General features: G+C 41.1%; 2 protein-coding genes across 5 annotated transcripts in view; both read left to right on the top strand.

Annotated features, from left to right (window-relative positions):
• LOC106595283 (zinc finger protein 345-like) overlaps positions 1-24,811 on the top strand; it is a 51,656-nt gene extending 26,845 nt beyond the window's left edge. Inside the window, exons 1-3 of one of the 4 annotated variants that reach the window (XM_014186272.2) lie at positions 18,966-19,163; positions 22,055-22,265; positions 22,686-24,811. In XM_014186272.2, the coding sequence (XP_014041747.2) occupies positions 22,073-22,265; positions 22,686-24,097 (1,605 nt within the window). In that variant the 5' untranslated portion in view covers positions 18,966-19,163; positions 22,055-22,072 and the 3' untranslated portion in view covers positions 24,098-24,811. Of the gene's footprint in view, positions 1-11,820; positions 14,923-18,965; positions 19,164-22,054; positions 22,266-22,682 lie in introns of those variants that run through there. The other 3 variants (XM_014186259.2, XM_014186265.2, XM_045710961.1) reach the window with 3 other exon arrangements.
• On the top strand, positions 25-14,922 carry LOC106594848 (zinc finger protein 345). Its single transcript, XM_014186235.2, has 3 exons — positions 25-356; positions 9,304-9,518; positions 9,928-14,922. Exons 2-3 carry the CDS (start codon positions 9,320-9,322, stop codon positions 11,766-11,768), a joined length of 2,040 nt encoding a protein of 679 aa, XP_014041710.2. The 5' UTR covers positions 25-356; positions 9,304-9,319; the 3' UTR covers positions 11,769-14,922.
• Positions 24,812-25,255: the final 444 nt, after the last annotated feature.

The following is a 25,255-nucleotide window of genomic DNA, read 5'->3' as shown; positions in this document are numbered from 1 at the left end:
CCAAGTAAAGGGGAATGTCGTGTATTGATGTGACGCGCTGATATATGACGTCACCACAGGAATGTGGGGCTTGTTACACGGACAGTGACGGAGTAAAGACATGTTGAAGTTTACCTTCGAGTCTGGTTGAGTTAATTCTGTATAATATCCTCAGTATAGAATTGAACAAGAGAGGCCAGTAAAACATGCACAATGACACCGCTGATACGACGCTCATGAACACTTCCTGCCGCATCTCATAATCCAGACCAAACTCACTCGGAAAGTGGATACATTTTCCCCGCTTGCTCTACGAGACCTCAACATTTCATCAAATTCTTTCAGCCAAACAATTAGCTACTAGAAATCAGTTCCAGGTAACATATTGCTAATTTCTAACATTTTAAAATTATGCTTGTAGCACCAAAGCATTCCAGGATTAAACAGCACTAGTTGCCGCGGCCTGGCTTTGTTGTTATCCCAGCTAGCTAGCCAGTTAGCTACACATCTCCCGTCCAACCCGTGTGTGTAGTTAGCTAACATCATTTCAGGGTCACGATTGAAGTATGACTTTTATTTCATAGTTAGCCAGCTGTCGTCTCATTGTGAGTAAAAGGACTGTACCGAGGAATTAGCTAGCCGGCTGAGCTATCTAGGTAGCTAGCAAAATTAGCTGGACTAACCGTTGCTAAACTACCCGGCTACAGGTTAATGCGTAGAGCTAACGCCTCCATCATACCGATAGTATTATTGCGTTTTAGTACTCTGAGTGGCGTAACATCGTGCAGCGGTCTAAGGCACTGCATCTCAGTGCTAAAGGCGTCACTACAGACCCTGGTTAGATTCCTGGCTGTATCACAACCGGCCGTGAACGGGCACAAATTAACATTTTTAAAAAATTTAACTAGGCAAGTCAGTTAAGAACAAATTCTTATTTTCAAGCCTAGGGTCAGTGGGCAGGGGCAGAACGACCTTGTCAGCTGGGGGATTCGATGTTACAACCTTTCGGTTACTAGTCCAACGCTCTAACCGCTAGGCTACGCTCACAAACATCGTTAAGGTTTGGCCAGGGTAGGCCTTCATTGTAAATAAGAATTTGTTCTCAACTGGCTTGCTTAAAAGTATATTCCTTTCCAACGGGTCCGGCGTTTGCCTTGTAGCATTGATTTGCAGAGGCAGTGCGTTCTGTTTGGTGATTATGTTGAATTTATTGAACATATGCGTCTACTTGACAAAAATGGTAACAGAAGGTGAATGTTGAACTTTTGTTCCACACATATCCAGATGATGCTGTGTACCATTTTTCGCAATAACGCTGTTGGTGTGATTAAGGCATAACCCTTTTTCCATAATATTTTCAAGCAAATTTAGAATTAATGTCGATATAATAAGCACAATTCGGTTTTTCATCCTAATGATACAGCTGTGAAGCAGGCAAGAATAACGAAGTACTTCTGGATCATGGATATTTTGGAATCCTCCAGAATAAGAGTCCTGTTATGTATACCAAACATTATGGATGAACTGACAAGATGCACGTCTCTCCGCCCTGATAATGGGAGTGGTTGTCCACAAAGCTGCACGGTGGGCTGTCTAGCTCCCGCCTATCCTTTCTTTGAATTGGTGGATACATCTCATTATTGTAATCCTTTTAAAAAGTATTCAATGAGGGTTGTTGACGTCAACCGCCTGTATTCATTGGAGAGATTGTATGCTAATTGCTATGAATATGCATAGCCATCTCGGGACAACTCCAGTATAGTGTCCTACTTATATCAGTACACTCGGAACGACTTAAACATTACGAAACTTCTATTAGATCAAATAAACCTTGTCGCAAATAATACATTTTTTGTTGACCAAATTCAACTCACTCTCGTTGACTTCCATACAAAAACCCGTTACTTGGCTAAACAATTGAAAGAAAACACCACCTGCTGGATGGATACAGATGTGCACCCTAGCTGGGCCTCTCTCTTCCATTTCCTCTCTGTGTATACTTTGTAAATTAATAATTAGTGCAAAAATGTGCAGACTTATCCATGTATTTTATCCTTGTAATTATTCTTTGTTTGATAAGTATTTCTATAAGATATTATGTGATTTATTTGTTTATTTTTTCAATGCTAAATGTTCAATAGTGTTGTTTGTGTATGTACTCCAATCTTCTGTACGTTGTGCTGCAGTAAAAGGTACATTCTACCCAGGAGCACTTCTAGTTTCCAAGTCCACTGAGTTTACACCCCCAGGAGCGTCGCTGCTCATTTTGCGGCCCTTAGAGTGGCCAATCAGCTTCTTAGGGATAGGGGGCTGTATTTTCACGTCCGGATGAAAATCGTAAACAAACTGCCTGTTACTCAGGCCCAGAAGCTAGGATATGCATATAGTTGGTAGATTTGGATAGAAAACACTCTAAAGTTTCTAAAACTGTTAAAATAATGTCTGTGAGTATAACAGAACTGATTTGGCAGGCTAAACCCCGAGGACAAACCATCCAGGGGGAAAAAATTGAGGTCACTGTGTTTTCCATGGGTTTCTATGGGAATCCCTATTTAATAGGAACCTGGTTGCAGTTCCTATGGCTTCCACTAGATGTCAACAGTCTATAGAAATTGTTAGATGTTGAGAAATGAAATGAAGAAGTAGGGCTGTTCTTTGTAGGTGTCACTCTGAAAGGCTTTAGTCTTTTGGTGCACGTGAACTGGAACACGCTTCACGTTGTTTTTATCCGGATATTGGAAACAGTTTATCCCGTCTTAAATTTTAGCGATTTATTTACATTTTCGGATACCTTAGGTTGGATTAGGAACATTGTTTGAAATGTTTGGACCAAGTTTACAGGTAATTTATTAGATACTTTGTAGTCATGTTGGAACCGGTGTATTTCTGAATCAAACGCGCCAAATAAATTGATATGTTGGGGATATAAAGAAGGACATTATCGAACAAAATAACCATTTGTGATGTTTTTGGGACATTTTGGAGTGCCAACAGAAGAAGATCTTCAAAGGTAAGGCATTTATTATATCGTTATTTCTGACTTTTGTGTCGCCACCTGCCTGGTTGAAAATGATTTTCATGTGTTTATATGCGGGGCGCTGTCCTCAGATAATCGCATGGTCTGCTTTCGCCATAAAGCCTTTTTGAAATCTGACACTGCGGCTGGATTAACAAGAAGTTAAGCTTTATTTTGAATTTGGCGCTCTGCACTTATATTTTCGTGAATATTGATATTTCTGTAGTTTGAATTTGGCGCTCTGCAATTTCTTGGCAACGATAAGAAGTAGCCGGAGTAGCAGATAGCATAGCTAATGCAAATACAGCTATTCTGGAAATTCATGAGCTGCAATATATCGCTAGCTCTGACTATGGAAGCAGATTACTAACTTGTTCCAGCTGAAGATCATTAGTTTGATAACGGATACAAGAGAAGGGGACTAATGATTGTTTCACAGTGACTCTAAAAGAAAACAACATTATTCTCTTCATGGAATAAAGAAGTTCCGTGAAGAGAACTGAAAGTCATTAAAGACAGGTTAACGCTTGAGTCACTGATTTTATTTCGAATAGATTTTTTTAAACTATTTTCTTCCGTTGACAATTTTATATCAAATCAGATGTTTTGTCACCGGTGTAGACTTTTACAGTGAAATGCTTATTTACGAGCCCAAGTTGCTGGATCGAATCCCCGAGCTGACAAGGTAAAAATCTGTCGTTCTGCCCCTGAGCAAGGCAGTTAACCCACTGTTGTACTGGGCGCGAAGACGTGTATGTTGATTATGGCAGCCCCCCCTCTCTGATTCAGAGGGGTTGGGTTAAATGCGGAAGACACATTTCAGTTGAATGCATTCAGTTGTACAAATGACTAGGTATCCCCCTTTCCCCTGTTTTGTCACAGGTGTAGACTTTACAGTGAAATGCTGACTGACGAGCCCTTTCCCAACAATGCAGAGTTAAAAAGGAAAATGAGAATAGTAAAACAATAAAATACATAGTGGCGTTACCAAGTCTCTGTGTGAGGTTACATGGACACAATATTATTGTGGATAGTCAGATTAATGTAATAGTTTGATTACAACGTGCTTTGCAAGAAGAACGATTTCTCTAATAATAATCCTGTTTCCATCTGAAATCCGGCTACCCGATGGCACTCTGATAAATGCAGAAGATTACAACTCAAAATAAATGTTCTACCACAGCGACCTTGTTATTTTTTAAGCATATTTGATTGAGTTAGGACATAAAACATTTTGTTTGTGAAAACTACTTCTAAGACACATTTACGTCATTTAGCAGACGCTCTTATCCAGGGCGACTTACAAATTGGTGCATTCACCTTATGATATCCAGTGGAACAACCACTTTACAATAGTACATCTATATCTTTTTGGGGGGAGGGTTAGAAGGATTACTTAATCCTATCCCAGGTATTCCTTAAAGAGGTGGGGTTTCAGGTGTCTCCGGAAGGTGGTGATTGACTCCGCTGTTCTGGCGTCGTGAGGGAGCTTGTTCCACCATTGGGGTGCCAGAGCAGCGAACAGTTTTGACTGGGCTGAGCGGGAACTGTGCTTCCGCAGAGGTAGGGAGGCGAGCAGGCCAGAGGTGGATGAACGCAGTGCCCTTCACGTACATTCACTTGTTCCGAACTCATTTCACTTGCGCTTAAGAGGGAGGCTCGCTTTGCTGGTGCCAGCACATTTGCAGATCAAATACAATTTGCTGGAATTCCGATTTTTTTTATTACAATCTTCTGGAATTCCGATTTAAGGTGCTACATGTCCTATAGCTTAAAAGGTTGCTCAGAAAACCTTGTTTTAATCGGCGTTGATGCTTGCTTTGATTTTGACCGTACACCGACTTAAGATAAGCAGAGTAAGGTGTTTACATTACTATTGGATAATTTGCTATATTCAGATTAATATTGAGGTAATATATGCATGTATTTAGGGGTAAAAGTGACTAGGCAATCAGGTTAGATAATAAAGAGTAACAGCAGCATACAGTACCAGTCAAAAGTTTGGACAGACCTACTCATTCAAGGGATTTTCTTTATTTTTACTATTTTAATAGTGAAGACATCAAAACTATAAAAATAACACATGGAATCATGTAGTAACCCAAAAAGTGTTAAATTAATGCTTTTCCAATGGTCTTGAAGGAGTTCCCACATATGCTGAGCACTTGTTGGCTGCTTTTCCTTCACTCTGCAGTCCAACTCATCCCAAACCATCTCAGTTGGGTTGAGGTCGGGTGATTGTGGAAGCCAGGTCATCTGATGCAGCACTCCATCACTCTCCTTAGTCAAATAGCCCTTACACAGTCTGGAGGTGTGTTTTGGGTCATTGTCCTGTTGAAAAACAAATGATAGTCCCACTAAGCGCCAACCAGATGGGATGGCGTATCGCTGCAGAATGCTGTGTTAGCCATGCTGGTTAAATGTGCGTTGAATTCTAAATTAATCACCAACAGTGTCACCAGCAAAGCACCATCACACCACCTCCTCCATGCATCACGGTGGGAACTACACATTCGGAGATCATCCGTTCACCTACTCTGCGTGTCAAAGACACGGCGGTTGGAACCAAAAATTTGGACTCATCAGACCAAAGGACAGATTTCCACCGGTCTGATGTCCATTGCTCGTGTTTCTTGGCAACAATTCGACCATGAAGGCCTGATTCACGCAGTCTCCTCTGAAAAGTTGATGTATCTGTTACTTGAACTCAGTGAAACATTTATTTGGGCTGCAATCAGAGGTGCAGTTAACTATAATGAACTTATCCTCTGCAGCAGAGGTAACTCTGGGTCTTCCTTTCCTGTGGCGGTCCTCATGAGAGACAGTTTCATCATACCACCTGATGGTTTTTACGACTGCACTTGAAGAAACTTTCAAAGTTCTTAAAATTTTCCGCATTGACTGACCTTCATGACTGTCGTTTGTCTCTGCTTATTTGAGCTGTTCTTGCCATAATATGGACTTAGCCCTATTTGGTAAAAGACCATCTTCAGTATACCCCCCTACCTTGTCACAACACAACTGATTGGCTCAAACGCATTAAGAAGGAAAGAAATTCCTCAAATTAACTTTTAACAAGGCACACCTGTTAATTGAAATGCATTCCAGGAGACTACATCCTGAAGCTGGATGAGAGAATGCCAAGAGTGTGCAGAGCTGTCAAGGCAAAGGGGGGGCTACTTAGAAGAATCTCAAATATAAAATACTTTTTTGGTTACTACATGATTCCATTAGTTATTTCATAGTTTTGATGTCTTCACTATTATTCTACAATGTAGAAACATAGTCAAAATAAAGAAAAACCCTTGAATGAGTAGGTGTGTCCACACTTTTGACTGGTACTGTATGTACAGAGTGTGAAAGTGTGTTTTGTGTAGTATGTGTGAGGGTGCAGGTTGCCATTAGTCCAGGTTGCCATTTGATGAACTGTTCAGCAGTCTAATGGCTTGGGGGTAGAAGCTGTTCAGCAGTCTAATGGCTTGGGGGTAGAAGCTGTTCAGCAGTCTTATGTCTTGGGGGTAGAAGCTGTTCAGCAGTCTAATGGCTTGGGGATAGAAGCTGTTCAGCAGTCTAATGGCTTGGGGGTAGAAGCTGTTCAGCTGTCTAATGCCTTGGGGAGAGAAGCTGTTCCAGAGCCTTTTGGTGCCAAACTTGGTACTCCAGTACCACTGGCCGTGTAGTACCAGAGATTACTTGGGTAGATGAGGTCTTTGACCATTTTTAGGGCCTTCCTCTGACGCTGCCTGGTTTAGAGGTCCTGGATGGCAGGGAGCTCGGCCCCAGTGATTTACTGGGGCCGTACACACTACCCTTTGAAGTGCCTTGCGGTCGGTGTGTTTGGACCATGATAGTTCCTTAGTGATGTGGAACACCGAGGAACTTGAAGTTCTCGACCCGCTCCACTACAGACCCGTCGAGGTGAATGGGGGCGTGCTCAGCCACTCCATTTCCTGTAGTACACTGTCAGCGTCTTTTTGTCTTGCTGATGTTGAAAATTATACAAAAACACATTTACTTGAACAGTGCAGATATAAAGTTTAACAGTTTAACGGTTTGTACTGTTTGCTGTCATTGTTATCAAACATTGTAGAATGTTCAGTGGAAATAGTCCTTGTGCATTATTTTTATTTGTTATTTATTTAACCAGGTTGCGAACAAGTTCTCATTTACAGTCTTGGCCAAAAGTTTTGAGAATGACACAAATATTAATTTCCACAAAGTTTGCTGCTTCAGTGTCTTTAGATATTTTTGTCAGATGTTACTATGGAATACTGAAGTATTATTACAAGCATTTCATAAGTGTCAAAGGCTTTTATTGACAATTACATGAAGTTGATGCAAAGAGTCAATATTTGCAGTGTTGACCCTTCTTTTTCAAGACCTCTGCAATCTGCCCTGGCATGCTGTCAATTAACTTCTGGGCCACATCCTGATTGATGGCAGCCCATTCTTGCATAATCAATGGTTGGAGTTTGTCAGAATTTGTGGGTTTTTGTTTGTCCACCTGCCTCTTGAGGATTGACCACAAGTTCTCAATGGGAATAAGGTCTGGGGAGTTTTCTGGCCATGGACCCAAAATATAAATGTTTTGTCCCCCGAGCCACTTAGTTGTCACTTTTGCCTTATGGCAAGGTGCTCCATCATGCTGGAAAAGGCATTGTTCGTCACCAAACTGTTCCTGGATGGTTGGGAGAAGTTTCTCTCTGAGGATGTGTTGGTACCATTCTTTATTCATGGCTTGTTCTTAGGCAAAATTGTGAGTGAGCCCACTCCCTTGGCTGAGAAGCAACCCCACACATGAATGGTCTCAGGATGCTTACTGTTGGCATGACACAGGACTGATGGTAGCGCTCACCTTGTCTTCTCCGGACAAGCTTTTTTCTGGATGCCCCAAACAATCGGAAAGGGGATTCATCAGAGAAAATGACTTTACCCCAGTCCTCAGCAGTCCAATCCCTGTACCCTTTGCAGAATATCAGTCTGTCCTGATGTTTTTCCTCGAGAGAAGTGGCTTCTTTGCTGCCCTTCTTGACACCAGACCATCCTCCAAAAGTATTCGCCGCACTGTGCGTGCAGATGCACTTACACCTGCCTACTGCCATTCCTGAGCAAGCTCTGTACTGGTGGTTCCCTGATCCTGCAACTGAATCAACTTTAGGAGACGGTCCTGGCGCTTGCTGGACTTTCTTGGGCTCCCTGAAGCCTTCTTCACAACAATAGAACCGCTCTCCTTGAAGTTCTTGATGATCCGATAAATGGTTGATTTAGGTGCAATCTTACTGGCAGCAATATCCTTGCCTGTGAAGCCCTTTTTGTGTAAAGCATGATGACGGCACGTGTTTCCTTGCAGGTAACCATGGTTGACAGAGGAAGAACAATGATTCCAAGCACCACCCTCCTTTTGAAGCTTCCACTCTGTTATTCAAACTCAATCAGCATGACAGGGTGATCTCCAGCATTGTCCTCGTCAACACTCACCTGTGTTAACAAGAGAATCACTGACATGTCAGCTGGTCCTTTTGTGGCAGGGCTGAAATGCAGTGGAAATGTTTTTGGGGGATTCAGTTCAGTTCATTTGCATGGCAATTAATTGCAATTCATCTGATCACTCTTCATAACATTCTGGAGTATATGCAAATTGCCATCATATAAACTGAGGCAGCAGACTTTGTGAAAATTAATATTTGTGTCATTCTCAAAACTTTTTGATACGACTGTACAACTGCGACCTGGGCAAGATAAAGTAAAGCAGTGCAACACAAACAACAACACAGAGTTGCACATGGAATAAACAAACATACAGTCAATAATACAATGGAAAAAGTCTATATACAATGTGTGCAAATGAGGTAGGATAAGGGAGGTAAGGCAATGAATAGGCCATAGTGGTGTGCATAGAGTTGTATGGTTTGTTTAACTTTGCATTCATTGGTTTTTCATACATTTTTAGGGTGAGAACTCTGATCAGTCTTACCTTGGAATTGTCCCTAATTCTAACACAAAGTGCTTGTGTTGCCTGTTTGAATAGGTTACTGAGGATGGGGTGGTGATTAGATATTAGTAATATGAATATCAACTGAATATGCTTGTGCTCAACAACCAGAGTTTTTTTTATTTTTTTTATTTTTTACTTATAGCCTAATCTGACTGGCTGTTGCCGTCTATCTTATATATTTTTAGGGGGAAAGGGGTTCCTACGGGATGTGTGGTTAGCTAGCTTAGATACATTTTTGTTGTCTTTTCTGGAGCTATACCACGATCTAAGTTTGAAAATTACCCTGAACTCTTTCGGTCTCCTCTTTTTTTAGATCTACCCAGCCTACCATGTCTGAACCAGGTTCTGGTTGTGGTGTTCCAGCCCAGAGACGCTCCCAGCGGGGTCCAGAGTTGCTGTCAGTGAAGCTGGGGGACTGCAATCAAACAGTGGAACTCAATGTGATTGTCAAGGAGGAGGGCGAGGACAGAGAAATCAATGAGCGGGAGGAGGAAGAGAGAGAGGAGGACAGGGACTCTGTTGACTCAGGTAAATTCAGGCTAACATCCTCTTTGGTTCAGAGAGTTGAACAACCCAAAATAACTATTGATTTTCTAGTTCATTAAGAAATGTAAACATATGTTTTTGGTTGTTGAATAAAATGTTAATTCAGAATATTTAGGCAAGTTAGCTGGCTAACTCATTGATTCTGCTTTGTAGTATAACCCTCGGGTGTGTAAGAGGGAAGGCGAGTGCCCCCAAAAAATGGCTACCAACCATTGTGCAATGCATTGTAATTTGACAATGGCGGCATTATCTATGTGCAACGCAACAAGTCCCTTGCAAAATATTTATTTCAATACACTGTTAATCCTAATTAATGTGGAATCCTGCATTAAGCTAAAATACTTTGTTCCTCTGTCTGTTTCTTACTCTATATCTGTTCATATTCTTACAGAGAGCCCCAATCCAGACTTGGTCAACAAGCCCAGTTCCACAGCATCAAGACTACCTGGTTGTGGGAGTTACCCCTGTCCTCAATGTGGAAAGTGTTTCAGTCGAGCAGGAGAACTGAAGACTCATCAGAGATCACACAGTGGAGAGAAGCCTGCCAGTACTTTCAATGTGATTGTCAAAGAGGAGGAGGGTGACTGTACTCTCAATGTGATTGTCAAAGAGGAGGAGGATGAGAAGGAAAAGAGAGAAGTTGAGGAAGAGAAGGAAACTAGTGGTGTAGTTGACCCAGATACATCAAGACTTCGTGGTCGTTACCCCTGTCCTCAATGTGGAAAGAGTTTCAGTTCCTCAGGTAATCTAAAGAATCATCAAAGAGTACACACTGGAGAGAAGCCTCACCACTGCTCTCTTTGTGGGAAGCGTTTCAGTCGAGCAGGAGACCTGAAGACTCATCAGAGATCGCACAGTGGAGAGAAGTCTCACCGCTGCTCTCTTTGTGGGAAGCGTTTCAGTCGAGCAGGAGACCTGAAGACTCATCAGAGATCGCACAGTGGAGAGAAGCCTGCCAGTACTTTCAATGTGATTGTCAAAGAGGAGGAGGATGAAAAGGAAATCGCTGAGAAGGTAAAGAGAGAAGTTAAGGAAGAGCAGGAAACTAGTGGTGTAGTTGACCCAGATACATCAAGACTACCTGGCCGTGGTCGTTTCCCCTGCCATCAGTGTGGGAAGAGTTTCCGTTCCTCAGGTAATCTAAAGAATCATCAAAGAGTACACACTCGAGAGAAACAATTTCACTGTGCCACATGTGGGAAGAGTTTCCGTGAAAAATTCAACCTCACGAGACATGAGAAGGTGCATAGTGGGGAGAAGCCTTACCACTGCACCCAGTGTGGGAAAAGCTTCAATCGTTCTGGAAGTCTTAAGGAACATCAAAGAGTACATACAGGGGAGAAGCCTTATCACTGCTCTCTTTGTCGGAAGAGTTTTAGTCAGCCAGGAAACCTTAAGAAACATCAGAGAATACATACAGGGGAGAAGCCTTACAGTTGCTCTCTGTGCGGAAATAGTTTTTGTTTTGCTGGAAACTTAAAGAATCATCAGAGATCACACTGTGGAGAGAAGCCTTACCACTGCTCTCAGTGTGGGGAGGGATTCCCTCAACTTAAAAGTCTTAAAAGCCACCAGAAAATACATATTGGAGAGACGCCTCCCTCTACTTTCAATCTGATTGTCAAAGAGGAGGATGGTGACTGTACTTTCAATGTGATTGTCAAAGAGGAGGAGGATGAGAAGACAATTGATGAGAAGGAAATGAGAGAAGTTGAAGAGGACAATAGTGGTGTAGTTGACGTATCTGGGTCAAGACTGCTTGATCGTGGTCGTTACCCCTGTCCTCAATGTGGAAAGAGTTTCAGTTCCTCAAGTAATCTTAAGAATCATCAAAGAGTACACACTGGAGAGAAACCTTTCCTCTGCTCCCAATGTGGGAAGAGTTTCAGTGAGAAAGTAAACCTTAAAAGGCATGAAAGAGTACATAGTGGAGAGAAGCCTTACCACTGCACCACATGTGGGAAGAGCTTCAATCATTCAGGAAGCCTTAGAGATCATCAGAGAATTCATACAGGGGAGAAACCTTACCACTGCTCACTGTGCGGAAATAATTTTCGCTTTGCTGGAGACCTAAAGAATCACCAGAGATCACACAGTGGAGAGAAGCCTTACCACTGCTCTCGGTGTGGAGAGGGATTCACTCAGCTAAGAAGTCTAAAAAGTCATGAGAGAATATCCATTGGAGGGAAGCCTGTCTGTGCTTTCAATGTGATTGTCCAAGAAGAGAAATAAGTTGAGGGAGAAGAGCGTGATGTGAAGTGAGGATACATAAGCATCTCTGTAGGTATGGAAATTCACACCTATCCTTGCAATGGCATCTTCTGTGACAACATGGTCATGGGCAGCACCATTTAGGGCTATCTTCATTTTCTTTTACTTCTATGAGTGTATTGGAAGTTCACAAAGGAACTCAACTTGAATACCATCACCACCACCACCTAATGTGCTGGAGAGTGTATTTATTAAACCTCTGTTTTGACAGGGAGTCAACGCTGAGACCAAGGTCTCTTTTCCAGATGAGGCCTGTAAAGCACCACAATACACATTAATATACAATAAACACATTCAACTACACATTCATAAACACAATATACAAGGTGTTATACACAACAATACACGAAAGCAAAACACAATCATACAAAAACAGACACATTCTTTAGTAACAAGGTCCCCTAACAATCGTCTGAATGGCCCTAGGGCCACCAATTCCTCCAATTTTAAAGTGCATTGTAGATCATTCGACACACACAAGGCACAAGTAAATCAAATGCTGATCTACCGAACTCTGTAGACACCAATGGAGTCTCTAGAGTTAACCAACCCTGTGAACGGGTTTGATAACTTATCATTTAGAGGCAGCTGCTCTTATATAAATAGTATCAACATAATTGAGAACAGATTCCTGCTGACTAGAGAGAGACTAGATCAGTTTCTGTAAAAAAATAAATAAATTATATCTTAGTTTCTTAACAAGCTCAGTCGTATGTTTTTTTTTATTTTAAACGTTAAATCACACCAAGGTCTTTGTATGCTGGGACTCGTTTGATTTATAAAACCATCCGATGAGTGAGGGAAGATGTAATCCAACTGAGACAATAAGTATGAGTTTTAAATCAGTAAGAGCTTCCTGCACAACTGTAGCCTTGTCACAGCCAGGTCAGCAGTCGGGGTAATTCCTTAACGTAATAGTATCGTCCGTATTTAGATGAGATCGAGACAAGATCATTAACAGCTATAGTGGTTGCTGTAATAGTGCTATGCCCAGGCCTAAAGCCTGATTGGTTTTACGTTAACTATACATGTCTCATTGTAAACCAGGTTGCCAGTCCAGGCCTAAAGCCTTTACATGAGATCGATATACTGAACAATGTTTTCCATTCGCACAAAAAAAGCTTCTTTTGTGCACAAATTTGTTTACGTCCCTGTTATTGAGCATTTTTCCTTTGCCAAGATAATCCATCCACTTGACAGGTGTCATATCAAGAAGCTGATTAAATAGCATGATCATTACAGCATGACCATTGACAAACCTTAGTCTAGTCATGGTAAAAACTTGACGTCTGGCCACCCGAGTGGCACAGCAGTCTAAGGTACTGCATCGCAGTGTTGCGGCGTCACTACTCAATCCCAGGCTGTCTCATTACCGGTCGTGACCAGGAGTCCCATAGGGAGGCGCTCAATTGGCCCAGCGCAGTCCAGGTTAGGGGAGGGTTTGGCCGGGGGGGGGGGGGCTTTCCTTGTTTCATCGCTCTCTAGCGACTCCTTGTGGCGGGCCGGGCACTTGCAGGCTGACTTCGGTTGTCAGTTGAATGGTGTTTCCTCCAACACATTGGTGCAGTTGGCTTCTGGGTTAAGCGAGCGGATGTTAAGAAGCTCGGTTTGGTGGGTCAAAAATTATTAAAAAAAAACATTGTCTTTCTTTTGAATGCACAGAGGACACAAACAACAATATCTAACCCCAACTACCACAGTATCATGTTAAAGGGAAATTTCACAATTTCATGTTCATCATCTCAAGCACCACCCCAACATCAACATATGTGAAAATGGCGCATTTCTATGTTTTGCAGTAAAATAATAAGAGGAATGTGTTTCCAATGACATCGGTGTGATTTTAACCAATTATCAGGAGGCATTGTTTACTAATTACCTACTAATTGGTTGATGTCATCACATATGTTGATGTTGGGGTGGTGCTTGAGATGATGAATATGTAGTAGAATGTTTTTTTTTTTATATATATATATATTTTATTTCTTGTTAAAGTAACGTATGCCCATGTACATGACTAACATGTAAAACAGTAGCATAGTCTATAGAGGCCTGTATACTGGGGGCTGAGTCTATATATAGTATATACTGGGGCTGAGTTTGTATATAGTATATACTGGGGCTGAGTTTGTATATAGTATATACTGGGGGCTGAGTCTATATATAGGATATACTGGGGGCTGAGTCTATATATAGGATATACTGGGGGCTGAGTCTACATATAGGATATACTGGGGGCTGAGTCTACATATAGGATATACTGGGGGCTGAGTCTACATATAGGATATACTGGGGGCTGAGTCTACATATAGGATATACTGGGGGCTGAGTCTACATATAGGATATACTGGGGGCTGAGTCTACATATAGGATATACTGGGGGCTGAGTCTATACATATAGGATATACTGGGGGCTGAGTCTATACATATAGGATATACTGGGGGATGAGTCTATACATATAGGATATACTGGGGGCTGAGTATATATATATATATATATATAGATATAGATATAGATGATATACTGGGGGCGGAGTCTATATATAGTATATACTGGGGCCGAGTCTATATATAGTATATACTGGAGCTGAGTCTATATATATATATATATATATATATATACTGGGGCTGAATGTCCCAAATGGTGCACTATTCTCTCTGTAGTGCACTGCATTTGACCATGACTATGGGCTATTGAATACAAAATAAGTCCATAGACTCCAGTAGAATTCTGTTGTGGATATTTTTATACATGATTAAACTCTGTAGAAGGGCTGGTTTGTATTGACATAAAATGTATTGTTATGTCATGATCTGGATGGAACCAGTATTTTTTAGAATATTGTTCTGTTCCAGAACAGTATAGATCCCTTTTGTTGTCAGTTCTGGTTCTGTTCCTTGAAATTCCGGTTTTCTTTTCTGTTTCCTGAACTGGTTCCAACCCCTGGTTTAGAATATTGTAAAGTATCCATTAATTAAATAATAAATGCAAACAAACTGTAATCTTCTTTTTCATTAAAGGTGGATGATGTTGGTAGATTGTCTTTATCCATGAAAAGTCAGTATTGTATCATGGTGATGATAAATCATAAGAATAAAAGATGCCATACACTCACTGCATTGTTGGAATATTATAAACTGGCTGGTTTGAGCCCTGAATGCTGATTAGCTGACAGCCATTGGTATATCAGACAGTATGACAAAACATGTATTTTTACTGCTCTAATTATGTTGGTAACCAGTTTATAATAGCAATAATGCACCTCTGGGTTTGTGGTATATGGCTAATATACCACCGCTAAGGGCTGTATCCAAGCAGTCGGCTTTCCGTCGGGCATAAGAACAGCCCTTTGCCGTGCTATATTGGCCATATACCACACCCCCTCTGGCCTTATTGCTTAAATATAAGAGGCTACTCTGGTGAATGTTTGTGATGAATGGAGAGTGGATTATCTACTTTACACAAAATCTCTGCTCTACTTGTTCAGCTTCCCAGAGAAGAGGCTACACCGGAGAATGTTTGTGATGAATAAAGAGTGGTGCTCGTTTTATGAAGTTAGATCAAAAACTGAATCAATGTAAGATCATAGGCTGAGTTTACACATGCAGCCAAGATCTGATGTGGATAAATGTCATGTGATTGGTCAAAAAATGAATGGAGAGGGAAAAAAACTCAATTGGGCTGCCTGTGTAAACGTAGCCATAATGACAGTATTCTACATTTGTGCTCACCCTCCTTTCACATTTCTCAACGTGAATTTAAAAAAGATAATTTTTCAAGTCTTTGATCTTGAGTTATGTACAGTGTTATTTTGAAGTAGCCTACAGCGTTGTGAATGATGTACGGTGAATGAATTTTAGAGCATATGGCGATAAAGAACTAGCCTGTCTTTTGTTTCAATAAAAGCACGTGGCCTATTGTCTATAGTGGCTCGTGTTGTTGAGTTTTGACGGCATGAGAGAAAAATGCGATCAATCAATCTCATTTGCCAACAAAAATAACAGCTAAAAGACCGTGTGAAACACTTTCCAAATGTTTTACACGAAAGTGGTTGGACATTTTTTTGCACTCCGTGCAACGTTGTGCTGGAACACGAGAGAAGGTCGACAATCAACAGTCACTTCGAATCGGCAAAGTATATGAGAATGTCAGAACAGTTCCCACAGCAGCGGCGATCAGCTTCTTTAATGCTTTGCTTGCTGTTGGGGCTGGCAAATTTGATTTGATTGATCACCATGACTGAAGTGGTAGCAGGGAAGACTGTGGCAAGCGCTGAAAGAATCAAGGTGAGTGGCTTCACTCAAACTTTTGCTCCACTAACCTTGGCTTTAGTAGGGTGGTCGGCACTCTGCTCTCCCCAGTCTGTCTATGGAGAGCGCTGCTCAAAGCGCTGAGTGCAATTTGTCAGCTTTGCCGTATTAAACTTAATACGTATGACGAAAGCACAATCTTTCTGGATTTAAAAAGAAAATGGTAATACCGTTTAAAAGTACATATCAACCACAATACTCTATTTTTACGTTTTCTGTTCTTCATCTCCCTTACGACCCTTTCAGAAAAAAATCACACAAGAATTTTGACGACGACAAAAATCGATGCTCAAATTGAAAGCGATTGATCAGCTTTGAATCTATTTGTTTTGTTTGAGAGAGAATGGGAGTAGGAATGGGAGGTGCATCTTGTGTTGATAGCAAGCCCCAAGCCTGATGGAGAGGTGTGTGTGTGAGTGAATATATTTGCTCAAATTAATTGGTGCAATTGTTGTTTTTCAGATTTGTGAAGATTGGGTACACACTTGCACAGCAGTCAACATGCCCCTTTCCAAAAGTGATCACTCCTCAATGAGGCAGTTTCTGAAGGAGAAAGTCATCAATGGAGGTGCCATCCCTGGATACCACCAGCTACAGGAAAAGTACTTGGGAGATGTCTACTTGAAGGTGAAGGAAGAACTCAAGCAACATCTTGCAGGGAAGCCAGTGGCAGTCATCTTTGATAAAACTCCAGATGTTGAAGGAAGATGTGTACTAAACATCCTCATGGCGTATGACACAGACAATGCTGTGTACATGAAGAAAGCCTACAAAGCTGCACTTCAGTCATTGTTCCCCAATTCCCTGCACATAACATGCATGGCTCACATTATGAATCTGATAGCATGAATGTTTGTGGAAAGCACTCCCTAAGTTTTTTCGCAGATGTTTTACCAGGCAGGGGCACGCAAAAGAAGATACCTTACCTTCCTCACCAACAACCTGGCAGGACGGAAGAGAGCGACTATGGCTCCCAATCCATGTGCAACACGCTGGAACTCATGGTTCTCAGCAGTGCAGTACCACTTCGAGCAGTTTGGCCTCTACAATGGGTCCAAGCTGTGTTGTCATGTGTTGCTGCCATGCTGTGTTGTTGTCTTAGATCTCTTTAAGGAGTGTTGTATCTATTGTTGTGATGTGTGTTTTGTCCTATATTTATATTTAATTTATTTGTATTTTTAATCCCCCGTCCCCGCAGGAGGCCTTTTGGTAGGCCGTCATTGTAAATAAGAATTTGTTCTTAACTGACTTGCCTCATTAAATTAAGGTAAAATAAATACAAATGGAGATGGAAATACAGGTATGATATAAATCTACATGCTTTCTACAATTGCTTAAGTCATTGTCATATCATTGTAATTATGCCGTGATGTCATTTCATATTTCATAGTCATATTTCCTATGTTCCTCTTTTTTTATTCTGTGTCATTGACAGGTGTGTGGCCAAAGTGCACCAGTCTGTAGAGAAACTCCACGAGATGCTACAAGACAACGAGCTGGTTCAGTTGCTGCAGATTCAGCTTAACATCATGGCAGACAAGTGTAAAGTCATCCTGCAGCTTCTCGACATCTTCCAGAGCAGATGCCCCGTGACGACAAAAATCTTTCATTATTTAGAGGACTTGCAGATTAATATTGCAGCCAACAAAGAACTACAGTATGAGGCTTATTTACACTACTTCAATGCAGTTGACGACTTTCCCTTTGCTGTGAAAACAAAAATCTTGAACTCTGTTTAAGAGGCATACAGCAATGCAGAGGGAAAAAACGTACAAAGTACATGTCAGATGGACAGCCTGCCATGGAGTTCCTCCAAGAAGTTAGGGTGTTTGATCCACGTCACATTGTGTTTATGGTTGAAAGTGTCCAGCTACAAGGCTATTCCAGCTACAAGGCTATTCCAGGAACTTGAGATATAATGTCTTAATTGCAGATTGGACCCCAGGTGTTTCTTTTGTCCTAGTTTAATCTTTTTTAGTACTTACAGATTATGGGGCATGCATTTTTTTTAATGTTGGAACTCTGAGCTAGCTTCCACCCCTTTTTTGTTCAGAAAAAGAGCTGTTCAGGAAAATCTGAGCACTTGAAATGTTTCTAATTGTTTTTGTATTATGTATTTTGCTTAAAATCGTCCTAGAACTGAGCACATATGACTTTTTATTGCTTTATATGAAATGAACGTGAGAGAAAAAATATCACAAAATGTATCACAGAATTTCAGAAAAGCTGCCACAAAATCAAGCATTTTTGGAAGTAGAAATCAGAAAAGAATGTCATGAAATCCTGTATTATGTTGGTAGAATAATTAAATAATGCCACTTTAACAACGTTTACAACTGATCCTCCCTGTGGCTCAGTTGGTAGAGCATGGTGTTTGCAACGCCAGGGTTGTGGGTTCGATTCCCACGGGGGGCCAGTAAGGGGAAAAAAATATATGAATTGAAATGTATGCATTCACTACTGTAAGTCGCTCTGGATAAGAGCGTCTGCTAAATGACTAAAATGTACATACATTTCTCATATGTATATACTGTATTTTATACAATCTTGCCTATGCCTCTCAGTCATCACTCATCCATATATTTACATGTACATATTCTTATTCCATCCCTTTAGATTTGTGTGTATTGGGTAGTTGTTGTGGAATTGTTGGATTACTTGTTAGATATTACTGCACTGTCGGAACTAGAAGCCAAGCCTTTCGCTACACTCGCATTTACATCTGCTAACCATGTGTGACCCATACAATTGATTTGATAGTAACATTATGATAATAAATAAGGATAACAGATGCTGTACACTGTTGTAATAATATAACATCACACTGCAGATTTTTTTTTGCCAGACTTCTTTCCGTCAGAGGCCGGTAAAACATGCACAATGACACCGCTGATACAACGCTCACGAACATTTCCTGCAGCATCTCATAATCCAGACCAAACTCACTCGGAAAGTGGATACATTTTCCCCGCTTGCTCTACGAGACCTAACCATTTCCTGGAGTTCTTTTCAGCCAAACAATTAGTTACAGGAAATCAGTTCCAGGTAACTATTGCACATTTTTAACATGTTTTTAAATTATGCGTGTAGCACGGTCTGTAAACCAACATATTCCACGATGAAACGGCAGTGGTTGCTGCGGCCTGGCTTTGTTGTTATCCCAGCTAGCCAGCCGTTAGCCAGTTAGCTCCCAACACATCTCCCGTCCAACACGTGAGTGTAGTTAGCTAGCTAACATGCTAACTTTATTTCAGGGTCACGGTTGAAGTGTGACTTTTAATTCATAGTTAGCCAGCTGTCGTGTCATCGTGAGTAAAATGACTGTTGCGAGAAATTAGATAACCGGCTGCTCATTGTTTAGCCACAGGCCTTTTGGTAGGCCGTCATTGTAAATAAGAATTTGTTCCTAACTGACTTGCCTAGTTAAATAAATAAAACATTTGGTTTTAGCTATCTAAGTAACTAGCTAGCAAAATTAGCAGGACTAAACGTTGTTAAACTAACGTTAGCAGGTGTTGTGCCGAAAATCAGCCCCCCCTAATGCGTGAACGCGCATGCACGCAATTCTACATTTTCTTGCCTGCAGAAATCCCCCCCTTATAATTTCCTTATTTTGTCACTAGTCAAATACTTTCTGTGGCACAACAGAGTCAAATGCTTTCTATAGAACAAACTTCACGTCAGGATATGCAACCGAAATGAATAATGTATGTTTGTGTGTTATATTAAACACAGAAGAGGGAGTAAAATGTACGCAAGCAAACATTTCAGAACAACTACTACTAGTCAAATAAGACATGGGAGAAATGACGAAGTTTGGCAAAGATATGTATTTATAGACTAATACACTTGAAACAAGTAGCCAAACCGACAACTGCAGACATTAGTGCCTGCCCCGCGATCAAACCGACATAAAAAATGTAATGAAACGCAGCCTAACTGATCAGAAATCTCAACTAGGAAGCAAGTCGCAGCAATGAAGAATTGAGTGTGTGCGCCTTCACGCGAAGGGGGGAGGGAGAATTCTGGCATGGGGGAGATTTTCGGTACAACACCAGCTACCAGTTTATGCAAACGATGATCTTTTTGGCCTTCCTGTGACATCGGGTGTCCTGGAGGGCAGGTAGTATGCCCCCCGATGATGCGTTGTGCAGATGATAAAATAATTTGTTTTAAAGATAATTATTAAATAATTCTACCCTGAAACGTAACCATTAGGGATTATAGTTTATGTAGCATGTATAAGGGATAATGAAAGTATTAAACATAAGTCCAACTAGGTTGGACTGGGAGGGAGATAAATGTGTGTGTCTAAGAAAATACCGAGAACAATTACCCGACCTGGCTAGAACTCTGAGAAACTTATGATAGGACAGGGAGTCAATTTCAAGGTTCCTCTAATCTCAGGGGAATGGAATGAACAGCGCTGGGTAGTGATACACAGTGGTGAGAACTCTGGAGAAGCACAGAACTCACCTACTGTTCGTGTGTATGTATGGGCGTAGGATATCTACTGTTTGTGTGGAAGTATAAAATGGATGTCTTTGTGTAATGGACTTCAGAGTACCCTCGTGAATAAACATTTTGACTATTGTAAGCTGGGACTCTCGTCTGTTTCATTCAACCAGAATCTTACAAACTCTGGGTTGCAGACTATAGATTAATTGAAGTTTATGAACATTGATAACGAAATTCACATAACAGCAGACCACACAACCCTCTTGAGAGCCCTAGCGTCATGCCATGAATATGCATGGCCATCTCTAGACTCCAATGTTTTTTCTAAAAGTTGTGTGTCTCGCATGTCACGTGTCCTACTTCAATCAGTACACTCGTAACAACATAAGGATGACAAAACTTCTATTCGATCAAGTAAACCTTGTGCAGCAAATAAGCCATGACTTTTTTTGTTGACCAAAATCGACACACTCATTGACCTCCATACAAAACTCGCTGCTTGGTGGGTGAAACAATGAGAAAAATGCCACCTGCTGGAGGGAGACAGATTTGCAGCCGAGTTGGGCCTCTCTCTTCCTCTTCCTCTCTGTGTATACTTTGTACATAAAAGTATTTCTATAAGATATTATGTGATTTGTTTGTTCGTTTTGTTTATTTTTTTCAAGTCTAAATGGTCAACAATGTGTGTACTCCTATCATTTATTGCACCTTCCACAATTATCTGTATGTTGTGCTGCAGTAAAAGGTCCATTCTACTCAGGAACACTTCTCCTTTCCAAGTCCAATGAGTTTACACCCACAGAAGCGTCTCTTTTTTCGTAATATAATCGCAATTGGATATCACGAAAGAGAGAGAGAAAAAGGGGGTAAAATACACACGAAAAAAACAGTTCTCGACTACTATTAACAATTTCCACTGAAAATTAGACGAAAACAGTGCAGATTGACAGTTTTTGCTGTTTGGTGCCGCCATTGTTACTAAACTTTGTAGAATTTTCTGTGTAAATTGTTAAAATTAGTCCTTGTGCATGGAGTTGTATGGTTTGTTTAACTTTGTATTCATTGGTTTTTCATACATTTTAAATTGACAACTCTGTGTCTACATCACTCTGTTACCTAGGAATTGCCCCTAATTCTAACACAAGAAAATGCTTGTGTTGCCTAATATCCTATAGGCGAATGTTTGAATAGGCTACTGAGGATGGGGTGGTAATTTCAATCACTGAGTGTATCAGATATTAGTAATGAATTTGAACTGTATATGCTTGTACTCAACAGCCAGTGTTTTTCTTTACTTATAGATTAATCTGACTGGCTGTTGCCGTCATTTCTATATTTATTTTATGGAAAAAGGGTTCCTGCTGGAGGGGATGTGTGGTTAGCTGGCTTAGATACATTTTTGTTGTCTTTTCTGGAGCTATACCACGATCTACGTTTGTGAAAATCACCCTGAACTCTTTCGGTCTCCTCTTTTTTAGATCCACCTCTAGCCTACCATGTCTGAACCAGGTTGTGGTGTTCCAGCCCAGAGACGCTCCCAGCGGGGTTCAGAGATGCTGTCAGTGAAGCTGGGGGACTGCAGTCAAACAGTGGAACTCAATGTGATTGTCAAGGAGGAGGGCGAGGAGAGAGAAATCAATGAGCGGGAGGAGGAAGAGAGAGAGGAGGACAGGGACTCTGTTGACTCAGGTAAATTCAGGCTAACATCCTCTTTGGTTCAGAGCGTTGAACCACCCAAAATAACTATTGATTTTCTGGTTCATTAAGAAATGTAAACATATGTTTTTGGTTGTCGAATAAAATGTTAATTCAGAATATTTAGGCAAGTTAGCTGGCTAACTCATTGATTCTGCTTTGTAGTATAACCCTCGGGCTTCTGTATGTGTAAGAGGGAAGGCAAGTGCCCCAAAGAAATGGCTACCGACCATTGCACAATGCATTGTAATTTGACAATGGCGGCATTATCTATGTGCAATGCAACAAGCCCCTTGCAAAGTATCTCTTTCAATACACTGTTAATCCTAATTAATGTGGAATCCTGCATTAAGCTAAAATACTTTGTTCCTCTGTCTGTTTCTTACTCTATATCTGTTCATATTCTTACAGCAGAGAGCCCCAATCCAGACTTGGTCAACAAGCCCAGTTCCACAGCATCAAGACTACCTGGTTGTGGGAGTTACCCCTGTCCTCAATGTGGAAAGTGTTTCAGTCGAGCAGGAGACCTGAAGACTCATCAGAGATCCCACAGTGGAGAGAAACCTGCCAGTACTTTCAATGTGATTGTCAAAGAGGAGGAGGATGAAAAGGAAATTGCTGAGAAGGTAAAGAGAGAAATTAAGGAAGAGCAGGAAACTAGTGGTGTAGTTGACCCAGATACATCAAGACTATCTGGTCTTGGTCGATTCCCCTGCCATCAGTGTGGGAAGAGTTTCTGTTCCTCAGGTAATCTAAAGAATCATCAAAGAGTACACACTCGAGAGAAACAATTTCACTGTGCCACATGTGGGAAGAGTTTCCGTGAAAAATTCAACCTTACGGGACACGAGAAGGTACATAGTGGGGAGAAGCCTTACCACTGCACCCAGTGTGGGAAAAGCTTCAATCGTTCTGGAAGTCTTAAGGAACATCAAAGAGTACATACAGGGGAGAAGCCTTATCACTGCTCTCTTTGTCAGAAGAGTTTTAGTCAGCCAGGAAATCTTAAGAAACATCAGAGAATACATACAGGGGAGAAGCCTTACCGTTGCTTTCTGTGCGGAAATAGTTTTGGTTTCGCTGGAAACCTAAAGAATCATCAGAGAGCACACTGTGGAGAGAAGCCTTACCACTGCTCTCAGTGTGGGGAGGGATTCCCTCGACTAAAAAGTCTTAAAAGCCATCAGAAAATACATATTGGAGAGATGCCTGCCTGTACTTTCAATGTGGTTGTCAAAGAGGAGAACGATGAGAAGAAAATTGATGAGAAGGAAATGAGAGAAATTGAAGAGGAGGACAATAGTGGTGTAGTTGACCCAGACACATCAAGACTGCCTGATCGTTACATCTGTCCTCAATGTGGAAAGAGTTTCAGTACCTCAAGTAATCTTAAGAGTCATCAAAGAGTACACACTGGAGAGAAACCTTTCCTCTGCTCCCAATGTGGGAAGAGTTTCAGTGAGAAAGTAAACCTTAAGAGACACGAAAGAGTACATAGTGGAGAGAAGCCTTACCACTGCACCACATGTGGGAAGAGCTTCAATCATTCAGGAAGCCTTACAAATCATCAGAGAATTCATACAGGGGAGAAACCTTACCACTGCTCACTGTGCGGAAATAATTTTCGTTTTGCTGGAGACCTAAAGAATCATCAGAGATCACACAGTGGAAAGCCTTACCACTGCTCTGTGTGGAGAGGGATTCACTCAGCGAAGAAGTCTAAAAATCATGAGAGAATATCCATTGGAGGGAAGCCTGCTTGTGCTTTTAATGTGATTGTCCAAGAAGAGAAAGAAGTTGAGGGAGAGGAGAGTGATGTGAAGTGAGGATACATAAGCTAACTCTATAGGTATTGAAATTCACACCTATCCTTGCAATGGTGTCTTTTGTGACAACATGGTCATGGGCAGCACCATTTAGGGCTATCTTCATCTTCTTTTACTTCTGAGTGTATTGGAAGTTCACAAATAGGCCTGTATACTGGGGCTGAGTCTGTATATAGTATATACTGGGGCTGAGTCTATATATAGTATATACTGGGGCCCTATTCCCTCTGTAGTGCACTACATTTGACCATGGGCCCTATTCTGTAGTGCACTACATTTGACCATGGGCCCTATGGGCTATTCTATTGAATACAAAATAAGTCCATAGACTCCAGTAGAATTCAGTTGTGGATATTTTGTATACATGATTAAACTCCGTAGAAGGGCTGGTTTGTTCTGTTCCGGAACAGTATAGATCCCTTTCGTTGTCAGTTCTGGTTCTGTTCTTTGATATTTTTTTTCTGTTCCCTGAACTGGTTCAAATCCCTGGTTTAGAATATTGTAAAGTATCCATTAATTAAATAATAAATGCAAACAAACTGTAATCTTCTTCTTCATTAAAGGTGGATGATGTTGGTAGATTGTCTTTATCCACGAAAAGTCAGTATTGTATCATGGTGATGATAAATCATAAGAATAAAAGATGCCATACACTCACTGCATTGTTGGAATATTATAAACTGGCTGGTTTGAGCCCTGAATGCTGATTGGCTGACAGCCATTGGTATATCAGACAGTATGACAAAACATGTATTTTTACTGCTCTAATTATGTTGGTAACCAGTTTATAATAGCAATAATGCACCTCGGGGTTTGTGGTATATGGCCAATATACCACCGCTAAGGGCTGTATCCAGGCAGTCGGCTTTCCGTCGGGCATAAGAACAGTCCTTTGCCGTGGTATATTGGCCATATACCACACCCCCTCTGGCCTTATTGCTTAAATATAAGAGGCTACTCTGGTGAATGTTTGTGATGAATGGAGAGTGGATTATCTACTTTACACAAAATCTCTGCTCTACTTGTTCAGCTTCCCAGAGAAGAGGCTACACCGGAGAATGTTTGTCATGAATAAAGAGTGGTGCTCATTTAATAAAGTTAGATCAAAACTGAATCAATGTAGGATCATAGGCTGAGTTTACACAAGCAGCCAAGATT

The sequence above is a fragment of the Salmo salar genome, chromosome ssa02, assembly GCF_905237065.1.
Source record: "Salmo salar chromosome ssa02, Ssal_v3.1, whole genome shotgun sequence".
NCBI classification, from domain to species: Eukaryota; Metazoa; Chordata; class Actinopteri; order Salmoniformes; family Salmonidae; genus Salmo; species Salmo salar.
The sequence above is the reverse complement of the archived record's forward strand: the minus strand, read 5'-3'. Positions and strand labels throughout refer to the sequence as shown.